Source organism: Cariama cristata, unplaced genomic scaffold (genome assembly GCF_000690535.1).
Source record: "Cariama cristata isolate BGI_N322 unplaced genomic scaffold, ASM69053v1 scaffold15954, whole genome shotgun sequence".
Taxonomy (NCBI): domain Eukaryota; kingdom Metazoa; phylum Chordata; class Aves; order Cariamiformes; family Cariamidae; genus Cariama; species Cariama cristata.
The window spans coordinates 73,106-100,815 of NW_009613676.1; the positions used below are offsets into that span (position 1 = coordinate 73,106).

The following is a 27,710-nucleotide window of genomic DNA, read 5'->3' on the forward strand; positions in this document are numbered from 1 at the left end:
TCACTAAAATTTTACATTCCAGATTGTTAGGTAACGAAAGATTTTTAAACATCAGCACCCATTGCCGTTACAAGGCTTCTCAAAATGGCATAAGACAATATATATGTAGTGTTCCAGGACCGTACAAAGATCCTGCCTCAATAATTACAAGAATGCACTTAATAAATTATTTTTCTATGTTCTTCTATTAATATGCAAATAGTTTATACAACATAAAAAAGTTAATTTGTACCTACTGCAGGTAACGTATCTATTTAGCTTTTCATCTGAAAGCCTGTAATACTTGATGATCTGCAAACTTATTTACATAACTCATTTGAAGGTATTTTTTAAAAATAATATTGTCCAGCATTTAACAAAATTGTGAGTTAAAAAAAAAAAGAAAGAAATCACTTAACAGCATTTGTTTTCTTGATTTTGTCAAGTAACTTCACCAGCTCAGTGTTATAAGGCAGGTTGTTTGCTCAGATGGACTAAGACTCCCTATGGTGATAGGCATGTAGTAGATTTGTTCATTTATAAAACCAGATGAAAGCAAGAAAGAGGAAAAGTTTAGAGTTTCAAAAGAACTGAAACTTCTCATTTTTACTACAAATTCGGAATAGGCACTGAAACATGATTCCTTAGGGACTTTTCCAGAAGATTGTCTTCGCTGGGCATCATTCCATTTTTAGACTAAGAAGAAAAAAACAAAAACAAAACCAAAATAAAATTATCAGGGCTACATAATTAAAGATTACAAAAAAGGAATCAACATATGTATTTGTTTCCATCTTACTAATAAAGGAAATAACTTGTGTGTCTTAAGCTTAGGGTGTCACAATTACTGTTTTGGTTAGAATATTTTTTATTTTGTTATTAGATTGAAGCAACATTGGAAAATAAAAATATACTTCTCATCATGTAATTCTGTATGCGTTATTTCCAACTAAAGCCCTGAAGCACAGGGCTAAGAAAGTCCTAAACTATGTCTATTATGCTCCAAGACAGTATCAACAAACCATTTAATGTTCCTGTTAAAGGTTTGCACAACCTCTTCATAGAGAGGGGTATTTTGCAAACTCCCTAGCTATTCTAGTCTACTTTCCCCATCCTCATCATGAGAAATATTTTCCCAAAATATTTAACGCAGTTTAACAACTTGATTCTTGTCAACCACAAACACAAGGACTCCTTTCCATTTTCTATACTGAGAATGATAAAGTCTGGTGACGTCCTCTAAACTTCCTTAAACAGTCTATGTTTTTCATGAACTGCAGTAGTCCAAACTGAGACCTCAGCAGCATTAAAAAGAGTGAAATAATTACTTCAGATTTCTTCCACACACATCATCCACACCAAGAGTTGTATGCCTCTTCTGGTTTATCAACTCATGTCCAATTTTTGATGAATGTTGTAATACTCTTAAGTAAAAAAAAAACTACTTTACATTTCAAAACCATTGACCAAGAACTGTATCAAGGTGAGGATAATGCTTGGTAATGAATAATAATAATTTTGAAGATACCCTTCGAAACTCTATCCATCAATACAGAACAAGATTAACTGTACACTCTGTAAAAATGTGTGCTTAGGTAACACAAATGCCATCATGAAAACCAATCCTTGCCTTTCTCTCTATTGTTTGAAGTTTATTAGACATACCTTTTGTCTATGAACAGCAACCGTCTCCATCTTGTGAAACACTATGCATAGGAATGAGACTTTCACACTGCTCACTTTCTTCTGGCATTCTTAAAAGAAACAGATTTAGTTATGTAAAGTTATACAGTATTATTAAATTTGTTGTTATGAAGCCAACATAAGTACTAAGTATGCTAGTTGTTTAAATTGCAGCCATTAAAAACACACAAAGACCCCTTAACTTCATAAAGTATACTGAAGTTTGCACAATGTTCACTGCATATCCTGGGTACAGCTGTACCCAGAGGTACATAGAGGCATTAAGGGAAAAAAAATAAAACTGTGACAGCCACTAGGAAACTTCTTTTAAAAGAAGGTAAACAGACTTCACATCTTTCCATTTTCTGAGCATTACATAGGCTAATAAATGGACTGACAGCTACTGCAATTAAGAAATTAATACACCTGAATACACTTGAATATAAAATTAGATGAAGACACAGTATGAGTACTGTGGCTTATAAAAGAGTATAGGATAGTGGAAAGGCTAAAGAAGAGACAGGATTATACTTTGTGACTGCCCTACCTCTGAATTCGATGTTTTCTACAAATAAAGGCAAAAATTCTTCTGATTCCTACCATCACCGGATCCCAGTTGTTATAATGACATAAGAGAGTTGCAATGAAAAAGGAAAAAAATACAGGTACTGCCCCTGCAAAAAATAACCAGGAAAACTGCACCTAGAATTAAAACACAAACATCATTCACTCAAAAGTTAAAAAAAAAGTTTGGCATATTGTGTATTTGGAATAATTATTATTTTAAGTTTGAGAAGCAGTTTCAGTTCTTTTAAATTGGGTGAAATGTTACAAACATTTTTGTTATTTGGTACAATTCCTATAGCCACTGCTACTTCTAATAAATTAATAGCCTTTCTTCACTGATCTGTTCTTTATAATGGAACATAGGGTTTGCGCTTTGGTGTGGATGAAGACTGCTGTTTCCAAATAGTTTCATTTTTAGATTTTAGTTGTCTGACTGGTACCAATGAGAAAGTCCCTTAGACACTTCAAAAATTCTGAATAAGAGATCTCACCTGAAAGATCTGTGCACCTGTTTATTCACTATGAATATACTGCCACTGAATGGTAACTGCTGAAATCAATGCACATAGCAAGACTATAGTACTGGAAATTTACCATAATTCTTTTTCATTTAAAAGGCAGGGCACATTATTTGCCCAACTTAAACTAAATTCTACTTGTATCTATACTACTACTTGTATCTATCTACTACTACATGCAGAAGTGATCATTTGAGACTTTTTAAAACTTAAAAATAGAGGTTTGAGGGTGGTGAGGCAGTGGCACAGGTTGCCCAGAGAAGTTGCGGATGCCCCATCCCTGTAAGTGTTCAAGGCCAGGTTGGATGGGGCTTTGAGCAACCCAGTCTGGTGGAAGGTGTCCCTGCCCATGGCAGGGGGGGTTGGAACTGGATGGGCTTTAAGGTCCCTTCCAACCAAATCATTCTATGATTCTAAATCAAGGGTGGAAGAACAACCACGAGTCTCTGAAAGGCCTTTAATGCTCACAGAGCAATGAGCCATGAGCATGGCTCCCCCGTGTGGAGAAAATTTCCAAAGTCTTCAACTTTGGAGGAAAAAAGGTACAGTTTTGATACCTAGCACTGATGTTCACTCTCAAAAATCTAATAAACTGCAATTGTTAGAGTCTTACGTTATCCTTACTGATTTCTAATGGAAATTCATAAACACATAAGTTACCAAAAGTAGTATTTAAATAGTTGTTAAAAATTTGGTTGTAATTTCTTAGGTTTCAAATTTAGGTCAGATTATTGCAGAATAATAAATACCCAGAAAGTTAGTAATTATGCATATTGTATAATTACCATAGCATTTGAGGGTCATATAAAGACTGCATATATTCATATTTTAACCTGTATATTATTAGCCATGCCAGTGGCACTCTTATGTAGGTTCCTCTTAAGAAAACTGAAATGTGGTATCAAGGCAAGGCTGGCCAGAAGCACTAACTGGTACGCTTGAAATTGGAAGTTTGAATTTTTATCAGCCTAACTTGGACACCTGACACTTCAGTGAGCATAACGCTTGGCTTTGGATATTTTGATGTTTTTATGACAGAGACATACTTGCAAACCTCAAAGTCTACAGGAGTTTGCCTTTAATTATGGTCACTCATTTGTGCTTCTAATACTAGCAATTTCTTTTTTTTTTTTAAAAAAAAAAAAACCAGAGATATTTACCTCCAATAGCAAGAGAAGATACAGTAGGAAATTTACTCTCTTGTCAAAGACAAGTCTTAATGGCTCCCCAATGACCTCATGCTGGACTGTTCAGTATTAGAAGGTGGTAAGAGTTTACATACCCTCAAACATACAAGCAGCAGCCACAAGCTAAAAGCACCAAATAGACAGGAAAGTAGAAACTGGGACAGTAAGTACATAACAGCCAGGGGAAGAAGGAAGAACAACAGTAATCCAGAATGCATATATGAATTGGAAAAGGAACAAAAAATAAGAGAATGAACCCCTAACCCCTCCCTGATTACTCTCCTGCATATGTGTCCTGGTTTTGGCTGGGATAGAGTTAATTTTCTGTTTAGTAGCTGGTACAGTGTGTTTTGAACTTAGTGTGAGAATAGTGTTGATAACACAATGGTGTTTTAGTTGTTGCTAAGTAGCATTTATCTTAAGTCAAGGACTTTTCAGTTTCCTATGCTCTGCCAGCAAGCAGGTGCACAAGAAGCTGGGAGGGAGCACAGCCAGGACAGCTGATTCGAATTAGCCAAAGGGATATTCTGTACCACAGAATGCCAAGCCCAATATATAAACTGGGGGGAGCTGGCCAGGAGGCGCAGATCACTGCTCAGGCATTCGTCAGCACATGGTGAGCAACTGCATCATGCATCATGCATCATTTGTCTTTTCTTGGATTCTTCTTTTTTTGGTTATAGTACTTTTCATTAGTATTATTACTGTTGTTGTTGGTATTCTATTTTATTTTACTTTAGTTATTAAACTGTTCTTATCTCAATCCATGAGTTTTACTTTTTTTTTTTTAATTCTCCTCCCCAACCCACTGGGGGGGTGGCAGGGAGGAGTGAGTGAGGGGCTGTGTGGTGCTTAGTTGCTGGCTGGGGTTAAACCAGGACAATACGGCAAGATGTAAGAGGCATCACCTGAGGGCCAGCTGCCTAAAAACAGTCAGGCTTTGTATTTGCCCAGAGGAAGACAAAGCAGCCTTTACAAACAGAGAAAGAAAAACTAGAAGGAACAGAAGGTAGCAAGTACATGGACCATGAACTCCAGAAGAAACCAATGGTGGCAAATGAAAAGAATGGTGGATGAAATGGAAGAGGCACAAAGGTTCAGATAATGAAAAATGTTGCCGGCACATAAACTAAGACAACACAGAAAGGTGAAGATTTAAGATAAGAAATATGAAAAGAGCAAATAAGGTGTACATGAAATTAGACTGAGTTAGCTACAAGTGTGAGGCTTTTTTCTTTGCTTATAAATAACAAATACACAAAAATTGGAGCAACTCTAACAGTGATAAACTATAAAAATGAGTTAAAAATGTAACTTGCCCTTGTGTTGCCAACATCAACTGAAAGTCATCCAACAGGGACTTAAAGATGTTTCTGCTATTTCAAATGCCTCTATATTGCATGAGTACATGAAGAATAAATTAATTTTAAAAGATCTGGACTCTGTGTTTACTCAGATTAAATAGCCTAGAGATTGAGTTGTTTACTGAGAATTAGAAAAGCATATTCCATTTTTCAGTGTATTCCTGAAGAAACTTCAGATGAATCACTTCAGAAGACAACCTAAGCTTCTCATGTATTGATACTTGTATCTATATATATATACACACAACTCTAAAAATGTATTTGCACACACACGTATATAAGATATGTATTGATGCACACATATACACATACAAAATTTTTGGGTTTTTTCTACTAGCATTAGCTCACATATAAACCTAATTCCACCTCACTACAGTGAATTTTTGGGGGAGAAGTCTACAGATTTTTTTTTCCTTGTTTCCTTAATAGCTATCATTAGTTATTTACTTCCCTCTTACAATTTATGTCCCAAGTGTATACTGCAGATACATTAACAGCAACATAAGTACAGTTATCTTACTGACAAATGCTTTATTATTTTTGGAATCACTGCAAGGTTTTGCTGTATTTCCATGTTGGAATATTCAGCTAATACTAATATGAAACATACTGTATCTCACATATTCATTACACAAGTATTTATTCAAGGTCCGACTCTCCTTTTATTTTCCAATTTAACTTCACATTTTTTATTTTTATACTTTTATTTTTCTGATTTATTTTCCAAAATCCACATTGACATTAAGTAAAAGTGCAATAAAAGTTGTGGGGTTTTTCTCCCCATTTTTACAGGCTTGCTAGAAAAATTTCAGAAGTCAAAGGTTCTCATTAGAATTTACACTTTGCTTGTGAAAACACTGAGCAGCAAAGCTTCTTTTTGGCAGGAAACATTCTAAGTTCAAGACTTGACTAATTCCTTGTACATAAGTCAGCCTCGTACAAACAATTACAAGCTTCAAAAAAAACCCTCAAAGGTAAGGACTGAAAACAAGTCATAAATGGAACCACCACAGATAATGCACAAACCCCACTTGCTTCAGGGAAGCCATTATTCAGAGAATGCTCAATTTAACCTATGTTCCAGGCATAGTCAGAATTTTTCTCTTCTCATACTTTTGCATTTCTGTTTGCACAGAGCTTACAAACTAAGCATTACTGCATTTCCTACAAGACTCAAAAGAACATCAAAGCAGCATAAACAAGCAGCAGCTGGCAGAGCAAGACCACCAGGCTATTCAAAATTTCAGAAGTAGTATTGTACAGTTAATTCTAAGTTTGGTCAGTTTTACCCATTTTAATTGATACAATTTTCAGCTAAACTATTACATGACTAAACCTCTTCCTAATTCACATAAAGACCTATTATCTCAGTAAAGAACTTCTGGTATTTCTGTAACAAACTGTATTTAGGCCAAGGTGCTCAAATGCTGACTAGTTCACTACTTTCAGCCCGGAAAACACATTACCTGGCACATAATTTTACTCCCTGCTTTCTAAAAAACTTCTGCAGCCTCTCCATACCACATGACTATATACAAATTCAACATAAATGAAAGACAGGTGTCACCAATGGTCAAAATGCACACAAGCATGTGATGGGAATGCTTACAATTTAGCCAAGTGATAAATACACCTGTGTCTACACTGAGAGGTGTCAAAAGGCATGGTGATAATGGACTATGCGGGGATGCCCTGCCAAAAAAGAAGGGCATTATCACTGTAAGAAAAATCAAGCTTGCTTTAAAAACAGATGCATCACAAAATCAGCTTGAAAGCTATTTCAAAGAGTTAAACAGGTGGTTTAACTTTCAAATTAAATTTTTAGCAGTAGAGATTATTTAAACCCCAAAATGAAAATCAGAAACAAGTGATCCTGCCTTCAGGAAACAGAAACAGTTACGTGACCTTGATTTAAAGCGGGGAAAAAACCCCCAACAATAGTAAAAAAACCAATAATTGCATGCTTGCAGTATATGCTAAATAATCATTCACATGATATTAAGAATTTGATATTCCTTGCCACTGATTAAATATTAAATTCAAATATTCAAAGTTAGAGTTGAAGTTCATACATAATCAAATATTTAAAACTGAGAATTCTACCCCCACCAACATGAAAAGTATCTCTGCAGCTTGAAGAGTAATATGAAGTAACTTCATATAGTTTCTATTCTAAACTCATATTATCAAATTCTTCTCTTTCTTTACGTGCAAGGTTTTTCCACAGCTATTACCTCAATACCAGTGAAACTAGACTAACTTAGTGGAGGACAGTTGAATGGAAGCCTAATGTCAACATGAATCTAATAATGTGCAATTAAGCCCTGTAGCTGCTACATTCCTTTGGTAAACCTGTGGGGTTTTGGTTTTGTCACTAATTGAGTATTTTCAAGATAGGCAGTCCATAACAACTCTGTAATTGTAAAGGTATTAATTTCAGTTGTGCTGTACTTGCAGTTGTTCTTTAATTCTGAAAAGTGCCTGTTCAAGGTAAAGCATTTGGCTAGCCATTGCTGATGACTTTGAGTACTTTTCATACAAGCTGCATCTTAATCAAATATGTTTAAGTATGCAAATGCACACTTGCAAGTGCAAAATTACTGTAAGTGTTAATATCAAGAGTATTAATTACAAGGCAGTTCCACAACTATTAACAAACGACAGAAGTAAATACTGTTCATTGGATACATTGCTAAAAATAACACTGCCATTTAATTCAAAGAAATTCTGTTGATAATGCTCAGAACAAAGTAGTACGTTACCTTTTGCATGCACATGTCAGCAATTATGGACAGAGGTATTGTAAGGCTTAGCGCAAGTGTGCCTATCAGTGATGAGGTAAGAAAGCAGCCCCTAAAAGATAAGAAGTAATAGTCATAATAATAATAATAATAATGAGGTCTTATTTAAAAAGTTAAAAGACAACTGAAGTAATACATCAAACTGCAGAAGACATTTGATCAAGTTTAACTGTTAGTCATTGTTTGTTTTAATAATCAAAAATTGAGATACCCACAGTCTGTCAAGAATTCTATGCAGTTTTACAGATTTATAACTAGATGGTGTTTTCTGGAGTGAGATTTAATTCCTATACAAACCTTTTGAGATGATGGAAAGTTCACTACTTCACATGTAGTGACTTCACCTAGAAAAATCTACATTTTATTTCAATTTTGAAATAGATTAATACCAGCTTATAGCGATTAAATCTGTTTTGCCTCAGTCTGTTTAATTAAAAGAGAAATGTTACTGATGTCTAGAAATCCTACCCAAAAAGAAAAGTATTTTTACAAAATTCTTAAATTGACAGACTTTATTAAATTAAATTAACAGTGCTTTTTAAATCTCTCTCTAAAATACACTCTTGAAAACATTCTTCGGAGTCTCAGTAAGACCTCTCTGTATTCTACAAGTGGTGTCACCATATTTCCCAACTAGGAACAAAGTCATTAGACTTCTCTAAACCACTGACTCACAAAAAGCCATTACAATTTATTTAAATGACAGAATAACAAAACGACATACAAAGAACTGCAATTCCCACTTTATGCTCAACCAAGTCAAAAGATATCAAGCATAGTAAGGCTTGTTAGCAAATGCTCCTCTATGAAATTGCCTATTCTACCATACAAAGAAAATAAATACAAAGGGGTATCTGCCCAATTCAAATCAATAATGCCCACTACGGAGTCAACCTCTTATTTCAAGGGCATCCAGAATTTATTTATTTATTAAGATAAAGGCAATTCTCATTCTTGGCAAGTACTGAAAACAGTACCAGCTATGCTTTCTTGTGGAACCGCAGTCAGTTCTGCACATAACTAATTTTAAAGAAGGAAAAATCTTGTAGTTGCAATTTTTGTTAGAATTCTGAAATTTGTTTTTTACCTACTCAATCTTTATTCTGGTAACTATAAAATTACAACAGATGCAGCATCACTCAGACTAGATTCATGAAAGGTGATTCACTGAAGAAAATGCTATTTTAATTCACCTCACAGAAGTTTGCTAACACCTTTTAAACACAAAGATTTGAACACACATTTGGAAAACATTTTCTAGAACATGATTTCACGCATGTATTTCTCTAATTAAACTAGAAGAGTACTCCCCAACCAAGCCATTAGGTCCTCCCCTAAGACTGAATTTTAGCCAAGCAAAAATGACAAGTTTGCATATTTGTAATCACTTTGCATTGTTCTGTGTCTTTAAAACAAAGAAAAATGTACACAGATGACGTAGAAACAGAAAGGAAACAAAGCATTTTAGATAGTCTGCACTTTTCCAAACTTTCTCCCCAATATTCTGTATCTCCTTCTATACCATAAGAGAATACTTCTGTATCTCTGCACTGACTACTTCTGAATTAGAACCAACCTGACCACCAGAACACCATAAATGAATAAACAGTACAGAATCCAATGAAAACACAACACAACCCCCCCTCACACACACAAAAAGTTTTCATGGAACTCCACCTAGATCTTTTGTTGTAGTATTGTTGCAGAACTTAGGATCCTAGGATTACAGATGTCTCCATTTCAGACTAGCTAGCCCATGCGGATTTCCAGTCTCTCTACGACAGAGTTGAGCACCTGAACGCCACGGGTTCTCAGGCAAAAGCTCACAAACTGCCACACCAATTCAAAATGCACCACTGAAATGGACATCATTCATTGAGCAACTGTACAGCACTGGAAGTATGTCTCTTTTTGGAAACTCTTCCTCAGTGTTTCCAGAATAAAACAGGACTTTTCAACCTGTAGAATCTTCTGTTACACCCTTGTTTTAACCTAATGCTGGCCCACAAGAAACTCAGACTCCCTGAATTCTCTCAAGCTGGGAACTCTGACTTACCAAACAGCTCTCTAATAACACCATCCTTCTAACAGCTACACAAAGTTTTAAGCCTGCTACAGCTTTTGAGCCATTAATCTAGAAGTCCCATGTTCAATCCTCTGTTGCTGACCTATTCAGACTATCATATAATTAAATTACTAAACAAAAGCTAGACTAATTTAGGGACTGCCATATCTTCATGCATGCTGATGAGATTTAGCTCATTAAGTCTTTAAAGATTTAAACAAGTATGTCAGCTACAGAGTACTGGATTCTGACTCATATATCTCGAACATGCACAAGGCCTTGGCAACTGAAGAACTGTTACAACAGAAATTCATGCTCTCCTATTACTACTGCAACTCTGTACCACAAAGTCTTTTCAGCTCGAAACGTTAATTCTAGAATGAGCTAAGCACACAGTATCTTAATAAATACTACAAGACCATATCACCTGCTTTTTAAAGTTAGCTGTTGCTCTTAAATGAGACGATGTGACATGACGGATGACATCCTCTAACTGAAACTGCATATATGGACAGAAAAAAAAAAAAAAAAACACAAAACAAAAACCAAAAGGCAAAAACACTACTCAGACAATTTAACTGTGTTCTCAAATGCCAAGATGTCAAGACAATATATGTGAAATATATACAAAGCATGTAGTACGTACCACAGCCAGAGGAACTCTGACAGAACTGTTCCGATAAGGCCATTAATGACAATGCACATCCATATCAGCTTATTGGGAAACTCAAATGCTTCAAACCCAGTATAGTGAAGCAGGAAAAACCCTGGCCACAGCAGCAACAGATTAAACAGCCCTACAAAACCTGAGTGCAAAAACAGTATTAAGTAAATCACAATAAATATCCTTCAACATAATTGAAATCTCAGCTAAACTCTGCTATTTTGACAACATGCATACATAAAAGCAGCAACAAAGCAATATTTTAAATCTTCAAAGGAAAGGAATATAAGAAATTTTACCTGAAATTCACAAATAATAATTACATCAGATGTTTACAGGTTTGACATTAAAAAAAAAAAATTTCCATTGAGTTAAAGGGGCTGTCTGCATTCCTACAGGTAGCATTATCTTTCATTGTTAAGACTATAATCAAGAAACAAGTCACACAACCAGTCTCTAAAGTACTCATAACCAGGGGAACAACAGGCTTTCTCTACTTCCTTGGATTTTCTGAGCCCCTTTACCACTCATGCACAGTTCAGTGCCTGAAAGCAAACAATTTAATTACACACTGAATTAAAACTTTCAATAAAGTCATTTTTAGTCTTACCAAAGAACATTGGTATGTCAAGTTTATCTTCTCTATCTACTTTCCTTTTTATCATTACTATGTACACAGCATACAGCATTGCTCCTACAAGAGACCAAAGGGAACCTGTAAAGATGAAAAAAACCACTCTCTTAAGATATGCCAAACATGTTATGCACACTAGGATCAACTCTCCTAAACATATACCTATTGTAAAACTTGTCAGAGATAAATTGTTTATTACAGAATCCATTACTACATGAAAAGAGTGGAAAAACGCAGAAAGCTCAAAAATGTACTTTCCCAATTAAGCTATATACATAGGGGGAAAAAATAAATGTCCAGTTTCAGAGGATTTTCTAAAATCCAAAAAGACAGATTGTGAAATGTTACACGAGTAAGAAATATATAGCTTCCTATATGACCTACAAAGTATTGTCAAAAGACGGTACTCATTACTGCACATTATAGGATTTTTAAAAAAAAAAAAAGTAAATACCTATTGTATCTTTTCCAGCAGATTTCTCAGATCCAGAAAGGTTAACAAGTACCACACCACCAATGCTAGCAAAAAAGAAATGCAAAATGCTATTTAAACCCAAGAACTTTTTTTACAAAGACAGGAAAAAAGGGGGAAAAAAATATAAAAATACAGTTCTATCTTTAGGTATTTTTAGATATCAAAACTTACTTTTGGAAAAGCAAACAGGAGTTCTCTAAGGCCTGATCCTAAGCCAAAAACAAATAAACAACCCCCCCCTACTTTTAACTTCCCTAAACAATGCATCAGGCATTTAATGAAACAGGGTAACAACACTGACTGTCAAGCCTCTTCCTTTTTCCCATCTACACAAAAATAAAGAAACCATAATTAAACAACAACAAGTTCATGTATTTCCAATAGAAACCTGATTAATCTAATTTCCTACAGGAGCACGAGATTTAGTAATTGTTCATGATCTGAAGTATTTAAAAAGACTTAATTCACTTGTTCAATGTATCTGTGAAACAAGGGTTTTTTAAAAAGTGAAGCGTATCATATATTGTCACAGACACCATAGATATAGTAGGTATAGTTGTCCTCTCACTGTATCGGGGAGTTTTTGACCAAATGTTCCATCCATTATCTTACCTTAAAATAACAGCTAGTAATTTGGACAGGGTAAACCTATCTCCACTGTTACTGGGAAAGACTGCAGCTAAAATTAAAGTAAAAAGCCCTGCAAGAGAAATGAAGAGTTTATAGAATCAAGTTTTACTACTAGTTTGTTCGGAAAACTGCACAGACATTTTCTTCTTTATATTTCACATACTTGTTTTAACTACTTGATCTTAGCATCCCTATTTTTAATCAGAACTATTATGAAACTAACACCTTCTGAAGTGAATCCTCAGATGAGCAAATACATACTCAACTTTGAGAAAGGTTAGCCATACTAACAAAATAAATTGCAATAAGCCTGAAAAGTCAATGAAAAAAAAAAATCACATAATTGTGCTTTTAATGATTTTATAAAACAACAAAAGTTACTCCTCAAAACATGGACTGTCATATAATTTAAATAATTTAAAGCTCATATTAAAGCCTTGCACAAAACCTGTAAAGCAAGTGACATGCATAATATTTAGGTGGTTTAAGTTCTTTACCCTGAAAAATCATTTTTTAAAAAACCAGCAATTAGCAAGAAGGCTTTACTCTGAATTGCATCTATTTCAATAAAAACTTATACCACCTTTCCTTCAAACCTATTATATTCCCAATATATCTCTTCAATACACAGACATAACCACAGAAGTACACACATGAACTTGCAAAGCAAAAAGCAGGGAAACAGTGGAGATAGCCCTAAACCTCTGCAATTATATAATGAAATTTTTAAATGCACATATTCAATGGCTTTAAGCCTTACTATTCCCCCCAAACCACAGGGAAATCATTATACAAGTCCATTGTAACCAAAAAGATTTTTATGTTATAAACAGCCTTATAATGCACATCTGATGGTGTAAGTAAAACTTACCAGAGGTTGATGATAAGATGTTAACTATGGTAACTTGGGTATCTGACAGAGCTTCTTGGTAAGAAAAATTTGCCAAGAACCACTGGTGGAAAAGAAAAATAATTTTGCCATTATATGGATAGCAACAAGAGAGCTTAAGTTTCTCAGTGCAATAAAATCCTACCTAAAGAAAAAAAAAACCCAAACAACTGTTTATCCAAAAATAAAATCAGAACAGGACTTTACCTCAAATAGATTTCTAACTTCTATTAAAAGACAAAGACAAAATTAGAACTGCCCCAAACCAACCACATTCAGCTACATTTAATAATGAAATAACACACTTCAGAACTTAAAAATCATTGAATAATTAAAATTACATTATAATAGCTATTCTATAGTAACTAAAGGTACTTTTAACTTGTTTTGCAAGTGCTTCAAGATGATAACTGCACAAGAGCGGCAAAGAAATTTCAAAGATACATGGGACATCAGTCAGCCTAATGAGGTGTTTTTAGAGTACTTAAAACTGGCACACAAACTCCACCCTAAAAAACCAAGCATCACTTACACTCAATAATTGAAAAATAGTTTGGAAGGATTCATGTCTTAATTCCTCCATAAAGGAAGAAAATGGCAATTATTTTATAATTTCTTGACTGAGATCTCATTAATGAGATCTCAGATACATCCTCAGGAAAGTTACCATTCTCTGAAGTCTCAGGTAGAAATATTTATACAGTCCAAGAAGAAATACATGTACATGCCAGTAGTAGCAGCATCCATGAATAGCATAAATAGGATTTGTTTTGAACATGAGGACTCTACCCTAGAGAATCTGCATGTGTATATATACAGAAATATACTCAGACACACAGTATTTTAAATCATTTTTTAAAAAAAGATATTTCATCCATCCAAAATCACTAATGAGTGGCTTATTATTCTCTTGCTCCTGTGTGCACATTCTTTATGTACACACATAGAAAATTACATCATCATTTTCTGGTCCATGCATCAACAGTACTAATATTAATACTATTAATAAGAATAGTAATAATAATAATTAAAGAGCAATGCTTCCTGAGGAAAAGCTGTGGTGGGTCCACATTACATATAACCCATTTGGCAGTATCAGTGAAGCTACTTCTGGAAAAGCTATCACTGATCTGCTCTCTACATTTTTACCGTCTCTCAAAAATCATGCCACTGTTATCTCTGTCTCCCCCTAGAACTGAGGCACGATGCAGAAACAGCAGCAACTAACAGATTCCTAAATAAATCTTGCAGCCCTCAATGGAGCTGAAGGACAATTAACTATCTTTTCCTGATACTGCTGGAGGGCACAATGCCACAGTGAGGCATAAGATGGTACTCTTTCTGTGGCCCAGAAAGAAGCCATAGTGACATTTACCCATTTCATGCAGTCTCACTGCACCTATTAACAGCCTCTATACATGTAATCCCAGATTTTGCTGTACCAAACATATCCAGCACCAGACAACATGGCAAAAAGCATGGCCGACCTTACAGCTGACCTTACAGTTAACTACACACCCAGGATCTCTGTTTGTCACCATCCCTCTAAGAAGTTGCAACTTCATGTTCAGCACATGAGGAAAGTGTTACTTCTTATAGTATATTTATAAAAGGAGGCATAAAGAATACAAGTCATCTCAATACTGTTTCACTATTATTATACAAGTTTTAATCACATCTATACTTTCCAAAAGAACAAAGCACATACCACAAAGCAAAAGAAAAAGCTAATTTTTGCTACTTGAGTTGCAGTGAGTTTTCCTACAGTTTTTAATATTGAGTCCTGCTCTTTAACCGTTGGATATGACATGCGAGACAACTTTGCTTCCAACGCATGGCTTGATGGGAGTTGTCGAATCTCCATAATATTACTGAACCTTACACGAGGCTTTTTGGGAGCTTAAGAAGGAAAAAGAAGAAAAGAAAAAAAAATTTTTTTTTAAAAGCTGCATATTATCGTTAAACTTTTCAAGCCAACACAATATGTAAATAAAACTACGATGTTCTAATACAGCATTGATTACAATACTTCACAAATAACAAGTTTTTATCCAAATAGAAGACATGCCTTTATACTATTTTGCTATTTGATAAGCCACTAATAAGGCAAAGCACAACTACAGTTTTCAATCAGTATAGTAGTCCACCCACAACAACCTCACTGAAAAGCACCATCCCTCCTCCTCCCTGTCAAAAAAATCCACAGGAGGTAACAATAAATTTTTAGGTTAGAATTATTCTGTATTGATAAATATGACATACAAGATTTTCCTTAATTGTTTAATCATCAAACAGCCAAAAACTACACACAACTATACCTAACTGAAAGGACAGTGTTTTGTTCAGAGGATGAGAGTGTCCAACGGACCTCAAAGTTTAGCAGAGATCATAAGGTCACTTGCTCATTTGAAATCCATCCTCTAACTAATCTTGCAAACCCGGATCAGATCTTATTTCTAAGGGTATTATAAGCATCAGTAGTTTCCAATGAAAAGAAAACATTACAGCCTACATATAAATATTAGCCTGATTCAATATGAAACAGTACCTAATTTCCTAAAAAAAAGTCAAGGGAAAAGTTACACCTCTAACAACTCTGAAGTGACTGATGCATATTAGCACAGCACAGCAGAACCTACCAAAGTGGTTCTCAACATGTGTCATCTAAAAATTAACAAACAGACTTTCCCTTTTATAAGCAGGGGCTCTTTTGCTGAGGATCAAGTAACTGGATTCTTTGACAGCCAACTTTTCTATAATGATCTGGGGCACTTAGGCCTGTTTCAGCTACTATCACAAGATAGTGAGGCTTAAATAAAATCAGAATGCACATAGACTCTTAAAATTCTTACTTTGACTGCTTTGCTCCTGCTCTAAAAAGGACAATAGCTTGTTTTTCCAGAGGCTGACTCACTGCTGCTGGTCATACAAGCCCAGAAGGAAAGAATCACAAGTACTGAACCCAGTTGGTCCCTTGAGATAAACATAGGCTGGATCTGTAGTGACCAAGAAAGGTAAACTGAACGACAGGCCTATGTTTTCTCTACCTGAAAGTAAATATATGAGACTGCAATTCATGCAATAAAAGATTTAAGGAAGAAAAAAAGAAAGGGGGGAGAGGGAGGCAAGTCCTGCAATATGACAGTAGTTATACCAACAAAGAGGAAAGTAATTGCTTCACCAAAGAACTAGCATTTCAGCATTCCGAAAGTCTTTACTCACTTTTCTCTGCATCAGTATTATTACTGCCATTTTTTTCAGTTGGCAAATCATGAAACTTTACAGGAACATATAAAGGTTCACTCTGAAATGAATCAGTATAAGTAAAAACATAGTTAAGCAGGATATTTAAATTATAAGCAGCAAATCAGAAAACTAAAGAAAAGCTTGGTGAATATTAAGAGAACCAAATTTAACAAAGTGATTTTGCACACAGTGGATAGGCTTGTCAAAAATGTTCATACACAATATATATTTTATTTTAAACATATTGGTAAATGCAGTACCTAAAAATAACTGCACTTTTGTGTACATCCTCATGAACACAAAACTCATCCTCAGAAAATTCAAACCTATTGATTTAAAATTAAGAGATAACTCATCAAAATCACAGACTTTTCATTAGATCTATAGCTCCTGTCCAAACGATAAACTAGAAACATACAGAATACATATACAAAAATGAATACATACTTGCTTTCCTCCCACGACTCTAAAAGTTCAGGAACTAAAAGTCAAAAAACTTTGGGACAGGAACTCAATACATAAGGCACTTAGAAGTTTTAATTGTTTAAAATACTTCCGCTAACAAAACAAGTTTTAAGCTGCTTGTTTAAACTAAATTAATAAACTGTAAGAATGAAGTAATGAAAAAGATCTGGCAGTTGCTTTTTCATTAGGTTCCTTGTTTAGGACCAGAATTTTTGTGGATGTTTAAATTAATGCAAAATTGTCCAAGGTTAACAATGAACCCTGCTTCTAGAGTCAGATGCTTTTAATGAATTGAGCGGACTAAGAAGATTTTATTCTTAAATGTAGATAAATAAAGTTGGGGGGAAAAAAATTAAATGACAAATACTTCTGAAAAATTTCTCTTCACCTCCCTATTCAGTATAAAAATACCCATATGGTAGTTTGTCAACATTCAATTGCTTCCCCCTACTCTATTACAGAGATGGTACAAACTTCAGAAGTTCTGTGTTTTGGATAAATTTCTGCATGTGGCCTCTGATTTAGGTATGCAGATTAAGCAGCAATCTGTGATCAACAGAGGCATAACAAACCGTCATTTAGGGATGATGAAAATCACCACAAAAATGCCATCTAGCAATGCAGTTTATCAGCAGAATACCAGTACTGACATTTGATTCAGTAAAACAGTATTCACTCCATCCACTGGAAGGAAGGCGGCAGTCCATTTCTCTTTCAAAATGCAATGCAGGATCACAGTATACAAGATACTCAGCTAACTGAATGATTCCGTTGTGGATTTTAGTCTTGAAAACTGTTTGGCTTTACCACTAGCTCTCTACATTTGCTTTGGCAGCTACTGATCTGAATATGTAAAGGTTTCCTTTGTATGACATAAACATTTCTGTCACAAACTACTACAGAAACATTCAAGTAAGTGTTTTATTGAGCTGAGAATATGTATTTCTCATAATAAGCAATGCCATTATTTGCAGGACTTTAGTAACATATAAATTACCAATCTCCTTTGCCAAAAACTATTACATTTAAGAGCGACATATTTTAAATACAGTAAGTCAGGATAATGGCGTCATGTTACTACAAAGCATTGACCTTCACAAATTAAGGCACTTACCAGAGAACTGTTTACAGTATTATCTGTTGTACAAGCAGCAAAATAACCTTCACCATCTGCAAACTAATTACAGAAACGTAAATTTAATAATCTATCAAGGCAGAGTTATTAATAACTGAATTTTTTTGAGACTAAGTTCTTGAATGCATTTTTCCATCATCCATTATCAAAATTCTCTCTCTCCTTCGAGCCCTCCTCCCTAATAAACAAAGGGGCTTACAAATTCAGTAAATAATTTCATTAATTGCTCATACCTCTTGGAGAACCCCATTGAATTCAACTACCCAGGTATCAATGCAGGATCAGTCTGTCAGAATGCCAGTATCTGTGAAGTTCAGTTTTAGCAAGACATGCTTCACTAAGTTATTGTGCACATATTAACAACAAGCCTCTTGTTTCTTCATTTTATTGAGGCAAAGTTCCTTTGCATAAAAACCTGGAACTCTGAGCCTCAGTTGCTCAGTATAACCACTACAATTCACTCTAGGCACGAGCCTCTTATTCTACTCATCTGCTCAGATTAATAAATTTGGTCAGTATAATTGCTCTGTACAACTAATCATCTTTCAGCACTTTCATCATACTTATTTGTCATTTCTGCCAGTAAAGAATCTTGCAAATTCTCTTTATTTCCCAACTATCTTATGAAGATCCTAAACAGCATCAAGTCTAACACATGCCATACTATGCACAGAGACTTGGGATCAAAGGGCGATCTAGCAAAAATTATTTCAAGATACCAGCAAACTCTAAATGTTCAAAATAACACAAGATTATTCTTTTTTAAACAAAAGGTTTGGGTTTTGGGGTTTTGTTCTTTGTGGCTTTTTTTTTTTTAAATAAAAATAATTTGGGTTAATGTCATGTAACATACTTAAATTGAAGTAAGTGACAGTTGTAGGTGTAACAATCAGTGAAGTCTAATATATCCAGAAGAACTGAAGGCAGTTCCTTTCATACAAGCTATTATCTATAAAGACATGCTGATTAACAGCATGTTCTCGGATCACATTTTCTGTTATTTTAGTGCAAGATTAATATCAGGCCAAATGCTCTACTGCTTCCCGAGTCCTGCTGTTCAGCATTCTGAAACACAACAAGCGCTCTTCCCAGCATCTATTAAGTTCCTTAGGAAAAAAGTATGTATTTCTCTAATATGACAATTTTAGACTCTAGCACAAATTATACCTAGTTCCAGAATGAGCAACAGAAGTCACTCATGCACAAAGGCTATAAAAATACAGTATTAACAACATGAAAAATTTAATTCTACTGCCTTTCCTAAATATACCTTTAAAAACCTCAAAACCTCTTAGCAAACAGTTCATAGTTCTGCCAGAAACAAAAAGTAATAAAAATTAACAAAGTTCAAATACTGATTCCATTGGTTACAGATGCTGGGGAAGTAAAAGAAAACCAACAGCCAACAGTGGTGAGGCTTCTAAGTTCTTCCTAAGAAGAATTATCCTCTGCAACTGTCCAAGATAAAATACCAGGCTAGATGGGCCAATGGTCTGGCCCAGTAGAGCATTTCTTATGATTCCCAACACATTTCATATCGCTTTTTTCCATTCTTTTCTTCCTCTCACAAAACTACTATTACGATTGTTGTGTCTTCCTGTACTGTGATTCAGTTTATAATTGCTTTTCTGAAAGCAGTTTCACAAATACGTAAACTTTGCTTTTCTCTAGTCCCTATTTTTTTTTCCTGTACAAACTTCAACGAATATCAAAATATTTACAGCGTTAAAATACTTACAAAAGCTGCATGCCTTCCACGAAACCCACGAGTACACTGTTGCCTCCATGGTTTCCAAACAATAAATCCCAAGAGGTATAGAACAAACATGGATGTTTTTGCAAATGTACTGAAAAAAGGTTTGTTGTACTTTGTAAAAACATACTGTGGAAAGAAAATAATTGCGGTATCCAAAATTACCAATTAGGTGAGAATTCACAAAATGAATGAACATGTTTAAATATGCAGTCCAGAATGGTCTGGTTCCCAAAATGACAGTGCTGTAAGTTTTGGCACGTATGACGAAAAGACACAAGTGGCCCTACCTATTCTGAGGGTACCCTCTCCCAAGCTATCTTAAATGTCAACAAGAAGGCACTGAGCCATTTTGTAAGATACAATGCCACCAGAGAAAAGTTACTTATTACTTGTTTTCAACCAAGCCACTGAACTCAAATAGGGCTGAAAATACATTCACATACAACTATTTTTTAAATGAAAGCCCACTTTTATAAGCAATAGCATAGTAATCACAAATGAGAGAAGATTACTTTGATTAAGTAACATTTCCGTATCGATACTGATTCCACTAGCTCATTGGAAAAAATGTTTAATTGATATAATTGCATGTTAAGCACAAACATTTTTATATGCTTAGTTTCAAAACTGATATAGAACATAAAAACTTAATGACAATTCAGAAACCTGAATTTGACAAGAATTTATTAAAAACCTCGATTACCATTGCTAAAGCTCTGTTTTACGTCCTAAAACTTAACATGAAGTAAATATCAGATCAGTTTCAAGATGGTGAATACCCGGACTAAATTATGACAAACTTGCCTGCAATTATAGGGTTTAAACTCCATGACCCAAGCCCTTTGGTCCCAGACTTCTAGATGTTCTGAACTATAATCTACCATACCACCTAGCCTGCAGTGTTACAGCTCATTTACTACTTCGCAGGAAACACATGGGCATTATTTTAATCAATATGGCAATAACCACAATTAACTCCTTAATTACAGTACATAGTTAGGAGTTTATGTTGTTTAATTCTAAAGTCATCAATAACATCTTCTGTCTTGAATGCAACAGTCACCAAGTTGAGCTTACTTGTTCGTAACTTTTCACAGGTGCAGGTTAGTTCACTAACCCAAAGGACGTAGTCTTCCCTGTACTGAAAAGGCAGTTAAACATTACACTAGAATAGTCACTGAGTGACCATGTTTCTGCTGCACCTTTCTCTTAAACAGGCTTTTATTTTCCTTTTAAAATGCATGGAACAATACTTACAGAAGTGAGTTCTGAAGAGGCAACCCATATCACGTCAACGAGGAGAAGAATGACAATTCCTAGAGCCATTCGCCTACGCTGAGTGGATGAACTGCTCTGGGAGCTCATTCGATTCATGATAAAAACCCACACCATTTGTAACCTAATCAAGATTGATAAAGGAATAAAACCCAAAAGATGACAAACAATGACCAAAAAAAAAATAAAATAAAATAAAAATATCAAACTAAACCAAAACCCAGTCCCCAAACAAACAGTGGGGGCAAGCGTTTCATACACATGAAATGGACCCAATATGCCAGGAACCACATGCTCATGTTTGTTAAAAACTAGATCTTTCACAGATCTGGTGTGAGATTTTCAGAGACATTAGGGGCCAATTAGAAAGTAATCCCAGCTTTTCAAGAATTTATAAACTGTTCTACCACTGAAGTAAGCAAAAGTAGGTAAAACATACAATGCCTTCTTAGAATTTCTATGCTACAAATTCTACAAGATTTGAAACTGCTACGTTTTGGTAAATTCAGATACTCTAAGCTGATAGTAGAAATTAGTTTGATGTGTTATATCAAATACAATTCTACTAAAGGTAGTCAGAAACATGTTTAAATTTAAGCATTCAATAAACATTTCCAAAGACAGAGCAACACATTCATATAAATTATGATCCCTCAAACCATAAAGTGATTCAAGAAAAAAAAAAACCTCAAAGAATATTTAATTGTAAACTTACAACATTAGATTAGACATGCACTTGAACTCAAAAAATTTATATATCTATTTGGTAATTTATGAAATACAGACATGCACTAATTCCAGTGAAAATATATCAAACTAAGAGTAAGCATACAATATATGCAACAGAAAACTTTGCCTATTGAAAAAAAACCAAAACAAAACAAAACATTGATAATGATTTTGACTGTGCCCTGATATGTTACACATTGGAATAATCCATTAAGAACACTTCATATTCTGAGAAATCAAAACTACAGCAGTAAACTACCCTTAAGCTCTTATCCAGTATAAAAGTCATACAGACTTGCCAGAAATTACAGCATAAACAAATTCAGATTTTGAGACATACAAACCTATTTTCCTTTTCTTATACACATCTCACAGCTCCTATAAGTCTTTGTTCAAGGTAGTAATAGAAAGGTGTCAATTTAAGCAATTCTAGCGAATTATCAGAAAAGCACAGCTGGGTTTAAATGCTTATAGACAACTACTTTTATATACTGGGAGAGTAAGAGTGTACGGCTCAACAGAAAATTCTGAAGATACAGCTTGAGCTGCAAAAATTCATACTAGGAAGAAAATCATTTGCAGTTACAACATTAACATTTACGCATGAGATGAGCACTACAGCAGTGTGTAAATAGATCATGACCAACTTTCTGTCCTTTTCCTTCAGCTGACAGAATACTTCTGCTCTATCCAACATACAGAGTAAACACAATAGAATAAAACTGATGTTGTTTGAGTTGGCCAAAAAAGTGGTACATTGTGACTTTAGAGGGCTTGACTTTGCACAACTTGCACAAAAAGTAAGTATTAACATTACTGAAAACACTAAAGAGATTACTAAAGTACCTTCCAAAAAAATAAGAAAGGTAAGGCAAACAAGCTTTTAAAAATGTTGCTTGTGCCTTAACTCAAAAAAATTCCAAGATCCACTGGACCTATTCCAAACGAGTGCTAATCATGAGCTTACCACGCCTACATGTGTTCTTATATCCACTCACGCTACTAGAAGGGGATTCAGATTTGTGATACAGCTTTCTGACTGCCCATTAGAAGACCTAGATTTAGGAAAGCCTTCAATTTTATGATTAAAAAGCTTCAAAGACAAGTGACAGAGATTGATGTCTCATTCATCAGTCTACTTGTACTAGAATCTTTTACATACTCACTAATGAACCTCAGTAAGATATGTATATGGTAGTTCTATGATTAACATTAAGTTCTTTATGTATATATTTTAAGAACCCATTTATTAAGAGTTTATTTGCTACAGATTACATAACATACCTTGCTATTTACCATCATAAATTCAAACACTCACTATCTTTGAGAGAACTCCTCAAGGAACTGAAATTTAATTCACCCTTATGGAGCAGTTGCCAACTCTCCCAGTAAATAGAGGTGATCTGCTTTGCTAATACAGTACGGTGAATTTAAATTACACTTTGCTTTTTCCACATGTGTCAACATACAAACACTTACTGTCTTTCCATTATTTACAATTTATGAAAGAGACAGTGCCACAATGTCTTCAATGAGGAAGCTACATTTCTTTTTTCCAGACTAGCCTATTCCCCAGATTAATGATTCAAATGCCTAGATATGCACAAGTGTGTTTGAGATCATGACACTGTTTCCTGCCTTTGACTCATGCCTCTCCTCTGCAATGTAGTCTCTGACATGTTTAAATCTTGACACTTTTTCCTCTATTTCTCAAAGGGGTTCTTTCCAAAGAAAAATCAATAGGCAGAGCTCCTGAAGTACAATTATACCACTAGATCTATGCTGATATATTCCATGTGTGGGCATCAGTTCTGGATAATTATTCTGCTTTTCTGATAAAATGGTGAGATTGACAAAAGAAAGCAGAAGTCTGCAAGTAGTGAGGGGCAAAGTTATAAAAGACCCAGCAAGGAATTGCAGTTTTTATTTGATACGGCATAAAGGAGAAAACATTTGTTCTCAAAGAAAGAATAAATAGGGATATTATCTTAAACTACAGTAAGCTAACAAAAAGGTTTTCATGCTTGAAAGCTTACAAGAGTTTTTTCAGTTTTTATGAATTGGTCTAATAGATACTACATATTATACTCTACAAACTTTGCCACCATTTTATTATGACTAATAGCCTACAAGCCATTATATTAATTTATATTATATATAGCCTACAAATTGCTCATGCGTTTGCGTAATATGCAGCAAAAATGGAAGCTGGGCATAAAAGAGTTCCAAAGGAGCTAAAAGGAAGAAATCTCATTCCTCATCAGGCTACAGCATGACACATGAACAGTGGTAAGGAATACCAGAAATAGAAACCACTCTAGCCTTCCACCAGTTATGTGCTGCAGGTAGGAGGGGCAGAGGTAGCTGGAGACGGAAGGAATCGCAGTAGCCCGATCAATTTGGCATCTCTACATCAGATGCTCACATCCCTAGCTTTTTCATTCTCACCACAAACTGCTTCAAAGCATATAGCATGTATACACTGTGCTTAGAGATCACGCACAGATATTGTGCACATTCTGTAGTTGCTTAATATTGTACTCAACTTGTCTACATTAGGCTTGTACAAATCCCTTGCTTTAAAACCCCTCAGCAGGAGGGAAGTAAAGGATGACAGAGTATCTAGTACTTCTTAGATAAAAGGTTACATATGAAGTTACTCAGAATATAAGTAAAGGTTGCACTATTTCTCTTCTACCTATGATAAGTAGATTTTAAAATTCTAATTAAAGAGCCTATACTTACGTCTTTAAGTTGAAGGTTTTTTATATGTTACAGTAATAGCAGCTATTACTTTCTCATCTGACTACAAAGTGCCTGTTTAACATTTCTGTGTGCCTAATATAGCCCTTTGCTTGGTACTTCCATAACAAGGAAAAAAAAGCTTAACAAGAGAGGGTGACTACAAAGTCTTCATCACGGAGCATGATGCACCTTCAAGCTAGTAGCTGACTCCAAAAAATTACAAAGTGGCAATACAAAAATGCCTATAATACTCAGCGGAAAAACAGAACCCTATTGAAACTTAAGTTTTCGGACAGAATTAAAACCTGTAAAATTTCACACAGAATGCAAAGACAGATAGAAACTACTACTTTGAGGAGTTTTAGACAGACACATTATTCCACTTATTGACAAAGTACCAGTATTCATGAACTTGTAACGAAATATAATTCCACACATTTATATTTGGCTTGTCTACATTGACAGCAATATGCTCTGATAAAAATGAACACAGAAAGAAGAAGATTTACTTTTCTCATACATACCTTCCACAATAACTGTAAAAAAAACAAACAAAAAATGCTAACAAACTTCACACATCATGTCAAAGTGAAGATAGCCTCCTAAAAAGAAAAAAAGAAAAAAAGCAAAGGTTGAAAAATCATGTGTGTATATTATGCACTTATCTTTGCAAAACATTTTCTAAAATTTCAAGTTCCACAAGTATCTGCTGCGGCTCAAGTCCTAAATGTTGGGGACATACAGATATAGAACCTTAAGAATCGGTTCACATCAAAAATGCTAGCAGGATAGCACTGAACTGCAAGAAGACAGGATCATTTACTATTTTTGATATTTCAAAGAACACGATCCCTTCCTTATTAATGGAATATAAGAGGTTCACATGAGAAGGAAGAACATGGTGATGTTCAGTTCTAATTGTATAAGCTATGCAGAGAAAGGTCCTATTTCTTAAGACTACACTCCTAAGCAAAGAATTTAAATAGTAGAATTAGGAAGGTAGGGGAAGAGCATATAGGCTCTTTGGCCTTAAAATAATCAAGAGAGAGACGAGACCTCCGTGTTATTTCTTGTGGAAGCCCAGTATCTTTCCTTAATTTGATACAGTATTATTATTGTATCAAAAAGAAAAAAAAAAAAACAACCCCAAGAAACAAACAAAAAAGCCACCTTACATAAAACTTTTTTTCTTTTTAATTTTAAACTCAGATCCTATAAAGACATTCAATAAAATCAGCTTTAAAATTGTTATATAGGAAAAGAAACGTTATACATAAGGGATTTTGGAAAAAAACGTTACACTAGATCAATTGGAAGCCCATCTAATCTGTAACTATTTGCAAATCCAGATGTTGGTAAATATATGGCATTCCAAGAGAAGGCACAACAAAACTGGAACAGATAATCAAGAGTAATAAAGCTGTAAGTTTTATGGCCTGCAAGTGCTGGAATTTTTTTCTTTTCTTATTCATGTGAAACCTTGCTAAGCTCTGTTTTAGGGATAACCTGTATCAACAGCAGTCATACCCTATATTAATGAGTCACAAATTACTGCACAGAACAGAGATTGCAGTAAGGGCAAAACTAAATGCTTACCCTAAATTTTGCCTTTGATTACCTGTCAAGCATGACGGAAAGTTTATAAGCTGTGAATAGGAGGCAGAAGTTAAACTGATGCTTTCCACCTATTGTAAATTAGATTAAGAGGTAGACTATAAAGATGGACCACACCAGCCTATGACTCAGCCCCGGCTGAACTCATCAAGATTTACACACTGCTTAGCATCCAGCAAGTTCAAGCCCTTTACCACAGTTTACCAAATGACTGTAGCTGGTTAAAAAAAATTGAAGACGTAGTTTTAAGACACAGGCATGTGGTTATCCATCTTCTATACCACAAAGCCTATGCTCATGGCATATCCTGAACATCTATTTAGTTCAGTGCCCTCACATACAAACAGTAGCTCCTGGTTATATTTTTCTTACGCTACCAACCTAATGAGAGATTAAGTTCAGTATCTCAGATAACCACGACTTAAACCAGATTAGTTTTATCCATACAAAGCTTGAACAGTTTGTCCATGCCTAATTTATGCACCCAAAAGAACAGAATATAACAAAACCAAAAATAAACAGAAAGCAAAATAGATGCTTAAAAATTCTTCCCTCCATGCACACTAAACCAAATATCACTAGAAGAAAGGTACTATTCAGTTGCTTACTTTCGGTCCCTCCTTAATCCATATTAGCTATACTGAAGTAACCAGGTGCAGAACTTGCACCTAAATGCGGTTACTATGCAAGACATATATCTTGCGCTCTATCAGCATGCAAAATCTGCTGTGGGCTGTAGCCCTGACTGGAGCTGATCACCCAGGACTCTGTTCAATGCTTATTACCAATAATTAACCTATTTCAGGATAAGGATAAAAGTTTAGCATATTAATATAACATCTGACACCTAAAACGAGGACTGTACAAGACACTTCTAAGAACATGGATGTACCCTTACAAAACATTTAATTCCTCAATTGCACAGTTATGATAAATTTAAGCCACCAGAAGACATATACGCTGAATAGAAATGATGGTTTAAAAGTAAATACAATATTCTGTTCCACTAAATACAGTAGAAACTTCAGCATGTGTTTGCCTTTTGTTTCCATTATTAGGAAATAAATATGCTTTCCACATGGTGTAACTTTAAATATACCAGTTGAAATTTGACATTTGAAGGAATATTCATTTAAAAAGCACTTCTTAATATCATTATAATTTTCAGCAAATAGCATGAAGATCTTTTAAAGTATTTTTTCTTTGTATTTTATTTACCATTTTAACAGTGTTAGAGTTGGTGCTGTCATCTTGCGGAACCATTTTTCAGCCAGTTACATGAAGATCTT

General features: G+C 34.8%; 1 protein-coding gene across 1 annotated transcript; it reads right to left on the minus strand.

The window, feature by feature from the left end:
* SLC35F5 (solute carrier family 35, member F5) lies at nt 1-27,710 on the minus strand. The gene is made up of 16 exons (XM_009699122.1): nt 27,640-27,710; nt 25,332-25,409; nt 21,316-21,457; nt 20,041-20,184; nt 18,282-18,344; nt 16,679-16,760; nt 15,165-15,355; nt 13,439-13,520; nt 12,550-12,637; nt 11,917-11,981; nt 11,439-11,543; nt 10,811-10,970; nt 8,061-8,151; nt 2,210-2,364; nt 1,645-1,733; nt 1-675 (listed from the first exon to the last, which is right to left on the minus strand). Exons 3-15 carry the CDS (start codon nt 21,448-21,450, stop codon nt 1,652-1,654), a joined length of 1,443 nt encoding a protein of 480 aa, XP_009697424.1. The 5' UTR covers nt 21,451-21,457; nt 25,332-25,409; nt 27,640-27,710; the 3' UTR covers nt 1-675; nt 1,645-1,651.

What these genes read in the sequence shown, in the direction of transcription:
- SLC35F5 (XM_009699122.1), bottom strand. Translation starts at nt 21,450, where the DNA reads ATGGTGTGGGTTTTTATCATGAATCGAATGAGCTCCCAGAGCAGTTCA. An exon ending in TAATACTGATGCAGAGAAAA is followed by an intron (nt 15,356 to 16,678) that starts GTGAGTAAAGAC and finishes TTCCTTCTTAAG; the next exon opens with CTCCCAAAAAGCCTCGTGTA. An exon ending in GCTTTTTCTTTTGCTTTGTG is followed by an intron (nt 13,521 to 15,164) that starts GTATGTGCTTTG and finishes CTTTTCCACCAG; the next exon opens with TGGTTCTTGGCAAATTTTTC.